Below are 13,402 nucleotides of genomic sequence, written 5' to 3' on the forward strand. Positions count from 1 at the left end.
AGTGCCATTGAGGGATGGTCTCTAATTAAAAAGAAAAAAAAAAAAGTAAATAAGTCAAATATTGAGCTAATTACAGTGTCTAGATCAGTAAAGCCATCAGCATTTTTTTACTATACCTGTGGTAACTCACCCAGGACGCATTTTACAGAACTGCCTGGTTGCTACCACAGTCAGCCCTCTAGAAGAAACCCCAGTTGAGTATACATAGGAAGAGGAAAGCTGATAGAGGCGGCAGGCTGTACTAGTTCCATTCCAGGCTGACTTGCTGGAAGAGTGAGCTTGGCTGCTCCTTCATTGTGGTCTGAGGGTGAATATGAGAGGGACTCCTGCTCGTGCCACGTCCTTTTGTATTAGGTTTCTGATTCAATGATAGGATGAAAATAGCATACACTCCTTCAGATAACAGCCTCCACCTGTTCAGCGGTAAAAATCTATCTGTAATCATCCTGTACCATGCTGCTGCAACATTTGATGTCCTAGATTGATTGCTACTCTTATCACACTTTCCAAAGCAACAGAGATTAATATAAATTGTTTAGTCTAATATGATAATTATCTTTCCTTTCAAGTCAAAATTTGCTGTCTTACTATTGCTTCACTAGAAAAGTCCTAAGTGATTCAATTATTTCTCCATACTATTCTAATTTCATATTTGCTTTTACATTGTACATCTTCTGACCTCAAGTTAACTGATTGCCAGTTAACTCAAAATGGGTGAGAGTTCTGTAAATAGTAAGAGAGTTGCTGTCTGAATGTTTTGTTCTGGGACTCAGGTGTTTGTTCTTTAATCCCTGGGCTCAGTAATGGAAAAAATGTACCTGATTATAGCCTGTTGTGAAAAATCTCTGGCAAAACTGAGTCTGCCCTTTGAGGTGCTACCAGTTTACAAACACCACTGGTGTTTCTCTTTGATGTCAGACAGACACAGCAAAAATTTCAAGTTTACTTGCTGTTTAGCCAAAGCCAGCACCTGGATGAAAAGCAGCTGTTTTAAAAACTGGGTTGAGAAGGATGGTATGAAGTTTTGCTGCCATGTGCTGCATGAAGTTACTTAGATCCACACACATTTGGGAGATGACAAAACCCATTTGTGGTGGTGGTTGTTCTTGCTAGGGTTTAGCAGAGTCTCCTGCAGCAAGGAAGCACTCTGTTTACAGAAGCAGAAGAATGACATTCTGCTGAAGTTGGGATCTCCTATAGTGAGAAATGCTTTGAACTCTTCTACTCCTAAAAGCATGTTGAGGGTAATTTTGTCCCCTTTTTAAGGCTGGCTGACCGTCAGGATGATGTGAATTTGCTCATTACTGCTGGTTATGCAGATAGCTGTTGTAGCATGGAAAAAAACAGAGACATGAAATCCAACAACAAAATCTTGCCACTTTTCTAATTTGAGCTAGGCTTTAGCCCAGTCTGTGGTTGTGTTAGCATTCAGGACACATAACCACGGGCGTAGTTATATGCGGTGCTTTATTTCAGCGCTGGGAAACCAGGGGTTCGCACCCAAAGCTGGCTTCGACCACTGATTTGAACTTTACTACATTTATACAGTTTGGTTACATCCATATTCATTAGAGTTACAACGTGTATACTGCATATTCATAAGGTTACACAATTATTTCACAATATCAGTTGCAACACCTTGGAACTACCCTAAGCATGCGCAGTGTCCTCTGGTGGTCGTTTTGGGGGTCTTCAGGATGAAGTAAGTAGTCTTCATCACTAGTGTACTTTTCACCTTTCATCACAGCACATGCGCACTCTTCACAAAATTATATAAATTCTTGGATGATAGTAAATGTACCTTCTCAGCACATCCTATCTTCGCGAGATAAGATAAGTACTAACTTTTAGTTCTCTAAAATATGAAACTCATATACAACCTGCATAGTTTTTAAGATAAGGTAAGAATCTTGGATACAGTTTGCGAAGCAAAGTGCAGCTAACTGTAACATTTCCCCCCTTTGAAAATGCTTTTCTATTCCTAGACAATGCATTTTCACTCTATTGTTTTAATTATAGCTGGGTATCTTTATAAGCTGGAGGGTTGTCAAAAAGCGGGTTAGTATAATTTCTGCTAAGAACAGTAAAGATACGATCGTTCCTGGCGTTTGACTGACCTATTTGACGTTTAATACAAGCATACAGCAGACAGAGGAGAGCAACTGTAACTGCAAGCAAGAATAAGCTTTCCAGTAATGAATGTACCCATCCCCCCAAATTCAGGTTCAATGTGCCTAGCAAGGCCCCAATCCAGCTCTGCTCTGCATCTTGTTTTTCCTTCTGTAGCTCCTTTTCCGTTTGAGTTAATTGGGAGATATCTCTCTCCACTTCAGAGGTTACGTTTGGGATATGAATGCAGCAATGATCAACCCTGTCCTTTAAATATCCGCAAACACCATTTTCTTTCAGCAACATTATGTCAAGTGCCATTCTGTTCTGCAAGGTCATTTTGGTCGTAGCTTGCAATTGTATGTTGAAATCTCGAAAACCCTTTTTGGTTATCCTTGCCAATCGATCCATCTGCCCAATTAATTTGTCAATCATTTCTCTGTTTCTGTAAGTTGCAATTGGTGCAAAGAAAGATTCTAATGCCCAGCCGAATTTAACACTGCTTGATGGTTCATGCCACACATCATCTTCATCTATCTCTCGTTTGTGCCTAATCTGTAAGAGTTCCTGCCTATTCTTCAAGGGTGACTTTTTCCAAATGGGACATAGGGTTGGTAACCCCAAAGTAATTTCCCTTACAGGTCCTCCTATTGGTAAATGTGTTGCCCAGGTTCCATCACTTAAGGCCCAAACCAAATGTCCTACGCTACCTATGGCCCCTCTACAATCTAGTTTGTCTCCATCGATGCCTATTTTGATCGCTTCTTTTGGATCCAATTGTTGCTGACAGATGCAACCTGCAATCATTGCGACTTTAATGATAGACAGAGGTATCTCTCTCACATCTGTTTGGCAGGTTATTACTTGTGAGCAATTCCACCACGGTACTGTTACTCCTTTTGTTACATTGGACCATCGTACACACCATGGGAATGCTTCACTATATTGATATTGTTGTACTATACTCATCGTCCACATATTATGCCATGATTCAGTTATGTTCTGATTATCCTGATCCTTGCATTCCCAATAGGTCCGATTAACCTTTTCATGTACCGTCTTGGTAGTCCACTTTTCACGTATGCACAGTACCCCTACTGGCTTTCCCGATAGGCTGTATATGATACGCGTCACTTTTCCTTTCTGATTTGTACAGTCTTCTTTGGACCTCACTATAGTTTCCTCAAGTCCACTTAATGCCCATTGTTTGGTTGGCACTTGTTCCAACCTGGTACGAGATTCACATACTATCTTACCAGTTCTATTTATTTCTGGTAAGGTCGTAGATATTATTCCCCATTGTATTGGGTCTTCGGCCGATTTTGGGATGGGAAGGCAAGCAGTGATGCTACTGGTATTCTGGGTCAGTGCAAAATCTCGAATTAATCCTATCATCAAATTCTCTGCTTGGTTCTGTACACTCTGCACTACTTGTGGCATTTGAGTGCTGTCACCTTCTCCTATACCTCTTCGTATCCTACATAATTGTTCTCCAACGATCTTGCAGATCAGAGTGGCATTCTCTGTTCCCTCCCCAAGAGGTGTCCCCACAAAAGCAAACAGTCTGGGTACATTTACTACTATAAACACATAACGGTAGAAAAAGCTAGACATCCTGCGCCGTGATTTTAAGTGTGGTAGGACCCACTAATTGCGATTGCCACCGTTTTGGGACTTTCTTCACTCGGGTGTAGTGTATCCAGGAATCTACTTCAGCAACTTTAATTGCAGTAAATGTAGTTAAAAGTACTTGGTAGGGTCCGTCCCAACGTTCCTTTAAAGGATCTTCTCTCCAAGTCTTTACATACACCGTGTCCCCAGGCTCTATATCATGTACCGGATTCTCAAGTGCTAGTGGGCGATTCCACACTAGTACGGATCTGAGTCGATTCAATGTCCTGCCAAGAGACAACACATAATTGTATACATCCTGATTCCCTTTTACATGTACACTTGGATTCGGATCAGGTGCTTCATATGGTTTGCCATACAGAATTTCGTATGGACTTACTGACATTCCGCTCCTAGGTTTAATCCTAATTCGCAGTAACGCTATAGGTAAGGCCTGAGGCCATTGAATTTTTGCTTCCTGGCAAATTTTGCTAAGCTGTCGTTTTAGTGTCTGATTCATTTTCTCCACCTGTCCACTAGACTGGGGTCTCCATGGGGTATGTAATTCCCATTTGATTCCTAAACATCTGCTGACTTCCTTTACCACTTGAGCAACAAAGTGTGGACCCCTGTCGGATGATATTCCCAATGGTACCCCAAATCTAGGAATTATTTCCTTCAGTAGCCATTTTACAGTTTCCTGTGCCTGGTTGGTGCGACAAGGGAAGGCCTCTGGCCATCCTGAAAAGGTGCATACCCCAACTAATAGATATCTGAATCCTCGAGTTTTGGGGAGTTCCACGTAATCTATCTGCCAATAATCTCCTGGTTGTACACCTGTCCTAATTTTTCCCATGTCTACTTTTCTTTTTACTAGAGGATTATTTCTCAAGCAAATTTCACACTTAGCTGTGATAGATTTTGCCATCGTTAACATCTGGACTGAGATAATCCATTTTCTCAGATATGTTACCAATGCTTCTGCACCCCAATGACACTTCTGGTGCTCCACCTGAAGTATTCCTCTCATGATTGTTATTGGCACCACAATTTGTCCATTGGAGGTTACATACCATCCGGAATTATCCTTGACGGCGTTTACTAGTCTGGCCAATTTCTCATCTTCTGTAGAATATCTAGGTACCTCTGAAGGTGTGGGTAAGAAATTAATTGCCCTTACCTTCTGGGAGACAAGACCCACCATAGTCCAGACTTGTCGTGCCACTGATCGAGCTATCTGATCAGCAAGTCGATTTCCTTCAATAATTTTCGATGTTCCACTCTGATGAGCTTTACAGTGCATGATGGCAACTTGCGACGGCTTTTGAACAGCATTAATCAAGTTTAATATTTCCTTCTGGTACTTGATGTTTGTTCCTTGAGAGGAAAGTAGTCCACGCTCTTTCCAAAGAGCTCCATGCACGTGAACAACTCCGAATACATATTTTGAGTCAGTCCAAATATTGACCTTTTTGTCCTCGCTGAGCTCCAATGCCCTGGTTAGGGCAATCAACTCAGCTTTCTGTGCTGATGTGTTTGGTGGTAGGGATTTGGCTTCAATCACTGTTTTGGCAGTAGTAACCGCATATCCTGCGTACCGCACTCCGTTTTCCACAAAGCTACTGCCATCAGTAAAAAGTTCCCAGTCCGTCTCCTCTAACGGGATGTCCTTCAAGTCAGGACGACTTGCGTGGGTGTACTCGATGACCTCCACACAATCATGTTCCAGAACTTCTTCTTCAGTCTCTGCACTTAAAAACACAGCTGGATTCATTAGGTTAGTTGTTTTTAAGGTAACATCATCCTGTTCTGTCAAAATTGCTTGGTATTTCATCATTCTACTTGGGGAAAGCCAATGGCCCCCCTTTTGTTCCAATACAGTAGTCACCATGTGGGATACAAATACTTCAATCCTTTTCCCCATGGTCAGTTTCCGGACTTCCTGGATTAATATTACAGTAGCAGCCACCGCCCGCAAGCACGCCGGCCATCCAGCACTTACCGGGTCAAGTTGTTTAGAGAAATAACCTACGGGCCTTTTCCAGGATCCCAGCCGTTGGGTTAATACCCCTAGGGCAAGTCTCTGTCGTTCATGTACGAATAACTGAAAGTCCTTACTCAGGTCAGGCAGGCCCAAAGCAGGCGCTTGCATTAAAGCTTGTTTCAGTTTTTGGAAAGCCTCTTGCTGTGGCTTTTCCCACACTAAGGTCTTATTCTTCTGTGCCTCATATAGAGGTTTGGCAATAAGTCCATAGTCCATAATCCAGAGCCTGCACCATCCTGCCATTCCTAGAAAAGATCTTAATTCATGTAAGTTACGGGGTTCTGAGATAGCACAGATAGCATGCACACGGTTTATACCTAATCTTCGCTGTCCTTGAGAAAGCTCACATCCTAGATAGATCACAGTTGTAGATGCAATCTGAGCTTTGTCTTTCGACACTTTATATCCATTCATTCCTAATTGGTTCAGTATTTCAATTGTTACCTGGATGCAGAGTTCTTGGGTCTCAGCAGCAATCAGAATATCATCCACATATTGCAGCAACAAATACCATTGTCGGGGAATTCCGATATGGCCTCTTGTAGTCCACTCCTCAAGTTCTTTGGCTAGTTGACTTCCAAAGATAGTCGGGCTGTTCTTAAATCCTTGTGGAAGGCGCGTCCAGGTTAATTGGGTCTTTCTTCCGTTGTGTGGATTTTCCCATTCGAAAGCGAATAGCTTTTTGCTTTCCTGGTCAAGGGGTATGCAGAAGAAGGCATCCTTTAAATCAAGTACTGTAAACCATTTATATTTCTCTTTCACAGATGTTAACAAGGTGTACGGATTTGCAACTACCGGATGTATGTCCTTAGTGATCTGATTTATTGCTCGTAAGTCCTGGACTAGTCGATAGCTACCATCAGGTTTCTTTACTGGAAAAATTGGGGTATTATATTCTGATTCACATTCCTCTAGAATTCCATATTTCAAAAATTTCTCAATTAAAGATACTATTCCTAACCTGGCTTCCAATTTCAATGGGTACTGTCTTAACCGTACTGGTTCTGCACCTTCCTTCAGCTCCACTTTCACAGGTTTGGCTGCTTTTGACTTCCCAGGTATGTCTGTTTCCCATACCGTGGGAATCACTGCATCTTCTATTGCCTGTGGTATTTTTACAAGTGGTTTTTCCTTTACTAGTAAAATTTGTCCTACCTTTGACTCCGGAATTTTCATTACCAAATCTCCATCCTCAAATGTTATTGTGGCGTCTAGTTTTGTCAACAAATCTCGTCCTAAAAGAGAAACTGGACAATCTGGAACATACAAGAATTCGTGGGTTAATTCCTTTTCTCCAAAGCACAAATCCAAGGGTTGCAGGAATGGCCGTACTTCCTCCTTCCCTGTGGCACCAACAATTGTTGTAGCTTTGTGACCTACTGCCCCCTGTAAAGAATTTAATACAGAGTAAGTAGCCCCCGTGTCTATTAGAAATTTTACATCCCGGTCTCCCACTTGTACCGTCACCAAGGGCTCCTTATTCTGGGTTTTCATTTCCGTGCCTTCATATAGTCAGCTGTCAGTACTGTATTCCCCCAACACCATTGTTTGTGCCACTTTTCCCGCAGCGTTGGACACCTGACCCGCGGGGTCCCTAGCCGGACATTCATTCTTCCAGTGTCCGTCTTGCTTACAATAAGCACATTGATTTGGGCCAAGCCTCACAGGGGGTCTCAGGGGAGTTCCTTGGGTATTCCACAAACCACGTCCCCGACCTCCTCGACTATTTCCAGCTCCCCTGCCCCGGATTCCTATTCCCCTGCCTTGGCCCTGGATCAAAGCTAACAAATTTTGCTGATGACGCCTCGACTGCTCCTTTTCTCTATTATTGTAAACCTTCCAAGCCGTTTCTAGTATTACGTCCAAATCCCTTAATTGCGCCCCCTCTAATTTCTGCAGTTTCTTCCGAATGTCATCCTGAGACTGCCCCAAGAAAATTAAAGCCAACTGAGTTTTTGCTTGTTCCGTTTCCACATCTAAATCCGTATATCTTTTGGCAGCTTCTTTTAATCTCTCCAAAAAGGCTGAGGGAGACTCATTCTTTTCCTGCCTCACGTTATACAATTTCGACCAATTCATTTGCTTCGGTATAGCAGTTTGAACACCGATCAATAACCAATCCTGATATCTCCGGAGACGGCATAATCCGCCTCCTGTATTATAATTCCATCGGGGATCCTCTTTTGGAAAGTTTTCATCAACATTACCCTCTACTCTCCCGTTCCGAATATCTTCTCTCACTTTATCCCTTGCAACCCGTATAACCATATCTTTTTCTGTGGAATCCATTAAGGTATCCAAAATAACTTGTAAATCATCCCAATCGGGATTTTGTGTCTTAATTATCATTTTCATTACTTTTGCAACCTTATCTGGGTTCTCCCGATAAGGACCGGCTGACTGCTTCCAAATCACCAAATCCCCCGGCGAAAACGGGACCTTTACATAAACCGGTTCCCCCCCAACACCTACCGCCTGCCGCAGGGGTGCTATTACATTTGACGATCCCCCCCCTTTTTGCACTTCCTTTTCTTTTTCCTTGTTTCTGGTTCGGTGAGACACTGGGGTTACGGTTATTTCTTTCACACCGGCTATTACCTCTTTTTCATCACTTGAATCATCATCACTATCAGTGAGAGGGATCGGCACGGAGGGTCTAATTGGCACCATTCCCTCAGAAGGCGCAACATCAAGGCATAGTAAACCCGTCTTTGAATCATTACCACTGCTATTTTCCACAGCCAAACACGTCATGCATTTCTTTTCCGTTGTGCATCTCGTGCACTTATTACCGCTGTCATTCTGCACTAACATTAACCCACAGCTCTCTCTCCATTCACGCTTTCGCTCCAGATAAAAGAAAAGATCAACATACGGAACTTCATCCCATTTACCCTCTCTCTGACAAAACCTCATTAATTCAGCAATAGTTTCATAGTCCAAAGTGCCCTCTGGGGGCCACTGTACTTCATTTGGTAACTTATACTCAGGCCACCTATGCGTACAATACTCAATTAACTTCTTTTTATGCATAGACTGTTCAAACCCAGCCTCCTTCCAATGTTTCAGTAAACAACTCAACGGTGATACCTTTGAATTAGACATGTCAACACAGAAGGATACAGATAGCAGACACAGAAAGATAACACAGATAACTTTACCAGAACAGCAATAAACCAGCAATAAACGGGCAATAAACGGGATCAAATTACCAGTTTCAACAGTAAATACAGATTAAATCACCAGAACTACAGACCGGGTGCTGAGCAGCACGAATAACCAGACCAAGTGCGCGCAAAGAACCAGACCAGGTGCCGAACCTGCAGCACAAATAACCAGACCAGACCAGATGCCGAGCCTGCAGAGGTTTCCCTCTGTCTGACGGACGGCTGCCTAGGCAATGCCCCGGGAGCTCCCTGCCCAACCGAGCGTGGCTTTCGCCGCGTCTGACCGGCAGGCTACCAGATGCCTGACTAGCAGGCTACCAGACCAGAACCAGACCAGATGGGTATCCAATAATTCAAATAAAGCACCTTCTCACCAGTCAGAGGTCCGTCGTGTGCAGCAGAGGGTCGGTCGCGTCCGATGCACTCCCCAAGAATACCTCGGTGCTAGCCGGAGCAGAATCGAGACGCGATTCGCCTCCGCAGCCCACGAAGTCCCATCTGGGTCGCCAGAAATGTTAGCATTCAGGACACATAACCACGGGCGTAGTTATATGCGGTGCTTTATTTCAGCGCTGGGAAACCAGGGGTTCGCACCCAAAGCTGGCTTCGACCACTGATTTGAACTTTACTACATTTATACAGTTTGGTTACATCCATATTCATTAGAGTTACAACGTGTATACTGCATATTCATAAGGTTACACAATTATTTCACAATATCAGTTGCAACACCTTGGAACTACCCTAAGCATGCGCAGTGTCCTCTGGTGGTCGTTTTGGGGGTCTTCAGGATGAAGTAAGTAGTCTTCATCACTAGTGTACTTTTCACCTTTCATCACAGCACATGCGCACTCTTCACAAAATTATATAAATTCTTGGATGATAGTAAATGTACCTTCTCAGCACATCCTATCTTCGCGAGATAAGATAAGTACTAACTTTTAGTTCTCTAAAATATGAAACTCATATACAACCTGCATAGTTTTTAAGATAAGGTAAGAATCTTGGATACAGTTTGCGAAGCAAAGTGCAGCTAACTGTAACAGTTGGATAGATGGTAAACTGTGCCATCATTTTGTTTAAACACGGGTGTTGCTGCTCACAGCTTGAAATGGATGATGATTTCAAATCACTGATCCTGTGATGTACTCTCTGTTTTCTCCCCTGATGGTTACACAAGCCATCCCAAAAGCTGCCCTCCCTGAGACTGGTCCTTCTCAAAAAGGAGGTCTTTGCAGCCTGCGTAGAAAGCACAACATTGCTTATGCATAAACGGAATGGAAAATGCAAGGTGGGAGGAGTCACTGCTGTACCAAAAGGAAAAAAAAACAATCAATGAAATCTAGCCAAGTTCTCAGGCCGTTGGAGAGCTTGGAGTCCTAGAGCTGTTGTGGGCTGAATGACATGGCAACAAGTGGGAAGGGGAAGAGCTGGGGTGAAGGGGACAGGGAGGAAGGAGGGACCTCCTTTTTCTGCTTTTGAACAGTAGTCTGCCCAGTGTGGAGCTGCAACCAGCCCTCTGAAACAAAACTGTGGAACAGATTTAGGAGACACAAGAAGGGATTAAGTAGGAGATGGATTTTTTTTTTTTTTTAATTTTTTGTTTGTTTGTTTAAGTGGTGTTTTAAAAAGAAGTTATTTTTCTTGGATGCTATTTTTACCGTGGGTAGTCTTTCTTCAGCTGGCTTAGTCGCATCATCAGCAGTTCTGAAGCTGGTTATTAGTAGGAGGATGACTTGAAAATTGTGATTAGTGGGCTACAGCTTTCAAATGCACTTATTATTTGCCCCCCCTCTGCCCCCCACTTAATATTTGGCTTTCAGTTTCCTCTGTATAGTAATATGATGCCATAGCTTCTGGTTCATGAATGATACATAACAATGTATATCTTGGGGGAAAAAACAGGAAACGCCTAACTAAGAAACTCTTGGGATATGTTAATCCTTTTGCTGCAACTTGGAACCAAGTGTCTTGGGAGCTACCAGGAAAGCAAAAGCATCACGCTGAAGGTTGTGTCTGTAGCTTGGCCTCTTAGACTCTGAGTTAATAAGTGACACTTAAGCAGGTCATTGTCTTTCTCAGGTGGGTTGATTCAGCACCTTGGGTCTAGGCATGTCCATCGGTGTGTGAATTTTAAGAGCAACAGAGCTATAGTTGAGCTTACACTTTCTGTTGGAATAGGGCTGCAACACTGTATTTATGTGTTGTGGAGCTGGTGCAAGATGATTTTGATTTGTTGAGTAAATACAAGTCTGTGGTTAAAAAGCCAGGGTAAATTGTTTGTCCCTCTCTGAAGTCCATGGAAAGCTTGTCTCTGACTTTAGAAGGTCAGGATTGTGGTCTGTGTTGGTCCTAGCTACACAGCAACTTTCAACATACTGACAACTGTGACATCAGTATTTGTGATGGAAACTGGAAGTAAATAAAAGTTTGTCAGGCAAAGGGATACGTGTCATAGCAACAAGACAGAAAATGCTTCATGTGTAAACCTTTAATGTTTTGTACCAAATATTTCTTTTACACAAATCCTTAACTAATTTAGGATGCCTAGAAATACTTTAATGATCAAGAGAAAAATGTTTTAGAGAAATCTGATAATTTCCCCTATCGACTGTCTTTTCTCTTCTGCTTTTTTCCTAACAGAAGTTAATACAAGTATTCTGAATAAATATTTGAAATTAATTTTGAACTTTTTTTACAGGTTACTGAACTGTTTCTGTTTGCAGTAAACTGCTAGTGATTTACTGCCTCTTATTGTGTCTGTCTTTGAATTGTATGAATCAAGTATGGGTGCGCGGGGGTGTGTGTGCATACGTAAATAGAGTACAGATGTTTTAGTGTGTCTCCTCACATGCAAGTTTTAATTTTGCAGACGATATCAGAAATTGCAGAAGATAATGAAGCCCTGGTAAGAACCTGATTAGATCACCTTGCACAATTCCTCTTCTTTTGCATGACTGACTTCAGGCTAAGTGCTATTCTTTATATGTAAATACAACAGTGCATTTCCATGCAGCCAGTCTTCAACATTCTCTGTTTTCTGCTCTTTGCCTGTTAAAATTTTCTGATTAAACCTTTTTTGCTTTGCTTGTCGAATGGGTGCTTAATTTCTCTAACTTCTGCAGGGACATCTACTGTTTCTGTAGTATGGCTTTTTTGTTGTTGTTTTTATTTTTTAATTTGAGCAAACAAGTTGTTTCCCTGCCTTCCCCAGTTCCCCCCTTAAATTTGTCTGGCTTACATGACTGATAATAGACAATCGTAATTGTCGAGGTTAGTAAGATGAAAGTAAGAGTCATTGTGCCAGTTTGAATTCCTGTTATTTGCTGGTCCCTGGTAGTGCAAATTGTTGCAGATAACTGCATGAAGGAAAACTCCAGTATAGCAAAAGGCCTCATATCAGAAAGCTCAGAAGCATCCTTATTGCTCTGATGGTTTTGAATGGGACACTTCTGTGTGCTTCAGGTTAAGCACAGGCTTCATAGGCTTTGATAAATTGCGACCCCAAGAGATATTCTAGTACCTTGATTGGCTTGCAAGTTTGACATGTATAATGCAGCAAAAACCCAGGGAAGCAAAAGAATAATTAATCCATTAACTGTGCATCTGTCACTCTGGGAACCTGATGTGGTGTATCACCAGGAAATGCAGCTCCCCATCTGAATCCATGCTAAATCAAACTTTCACAACTCTGCTGTAAAACAAGTTCTGAAACATTTATTATTAAATCATTGACTAATAAATAAATTAGACAGTAAGAATTAATTTGGCAGGAAACTTAAATCCTTCCTCTACAGTTGCTTTCTCAATTTAATACAAAATAATTAGTTTCATAATAGAAAAGTTTAGGTTCTGAAGAAAGTGATTAAGATGGCATGAGCCTTTCAGAATTCTTGGCAGCATCACCCTTGCCAAGACAAGGTACCTCCTTTGAGTTTTTCCTCACTGCTGTGAAAATAGTTCTTTGTGGAAAAATAGTTATACTCCTTCAGCATCTCTCTGCTTCCAAATTCTATTATCCTGTAGGCTTCTCTACATTAAATTATGTGATTGTCCTCAAGACAGTACTAAAATACTGACTTATAGTTGCATAGCACCCTGGGTTTAGGACCCAATTAATGCTGATGATCTAAATTCATTTTTTTACACAGTTTAGTTGTAGTGACTCATGGGAACAAGGCATTACCCACTTTAAGAGGATTCTTATTGATTAATGTAGATAAAGCACATCAGTGGATACAGTAGTAAATAAAGTGTAATGTGACTAAAGTTTATTCTAACTTTGGAAGTTAAATCCTGTCAGGATGAGCTTCAGTTTACAGTTTACCGAAACCAGTAGTTCTAGAAACTGTCCTGTTCGTACATTTTGAAGATAAAATGTATACACTAGTGCTCTGTGAGTGTAGTTATCGAACATCCTGACTATTTTTCACCCATGTATTAATAGGAAAAGATCCAGTGAAACAAACTA

General features: G+C 41.9%; 2 protein-coding genes across 9 annotated transcripts in view; one reads left to right on the top strand and one right to left on the bottom strand.

Moving 5' to 3' along the window:
* ELMO1 (engulfment and cell motility 1) overlaps positions 1-13,402 on the top strand; it is a 320,189-nt gene that overhangs the window by 93,459 nt on the left and 213,328 nt on the right. For all 8 annotated transcript variants that reach the window (XM_082044344.1, XM_082044349.1, XM_082044343.1 and 5 more), the window contains one exon: positions 11,804-11,839. In XM_082044344.1, the coding sequence (XP_081900470.1) occupies positions 11,804-11,839 (36 nt within the window). The remainder of the gene's footprint in view (positions 1-11,803; positions 11,840-13,402) is intronic.
* Positions 3,295-8,797, bottom strand: LOC309436770 (uncharacterized protein; the record flags this gene model as incomplete). Its single annotated transcript, XM_082046253.1, has 5 exons — positions 3,295-4,007; positions 4,901-6,454; positions 6,920-6,999; positions 7,468-7,687; positions 7,820-8,797. The coding sequence occupies 5 exons, from the start codon at positions 8,795-8,797 to the stop codon at positions 3,954-3,956; spliced, it is 2,886 nt and encodes a 961-aa protein (XP_081902379.1). The 3' UTR covers positions 3,295-3,953.

Source organism: Streptopelia decaocto, assembly GCF_964273445.1.
Source record: "Streptopelia decaocto genome assembly, chromosome: 2".
Classification (NCBI taxonomy): Eukaryota; Metazoa; Chordata; class Aves; order Columbiformes; family Columbidae; genus Streptopelia; species Streptopelia decaocto.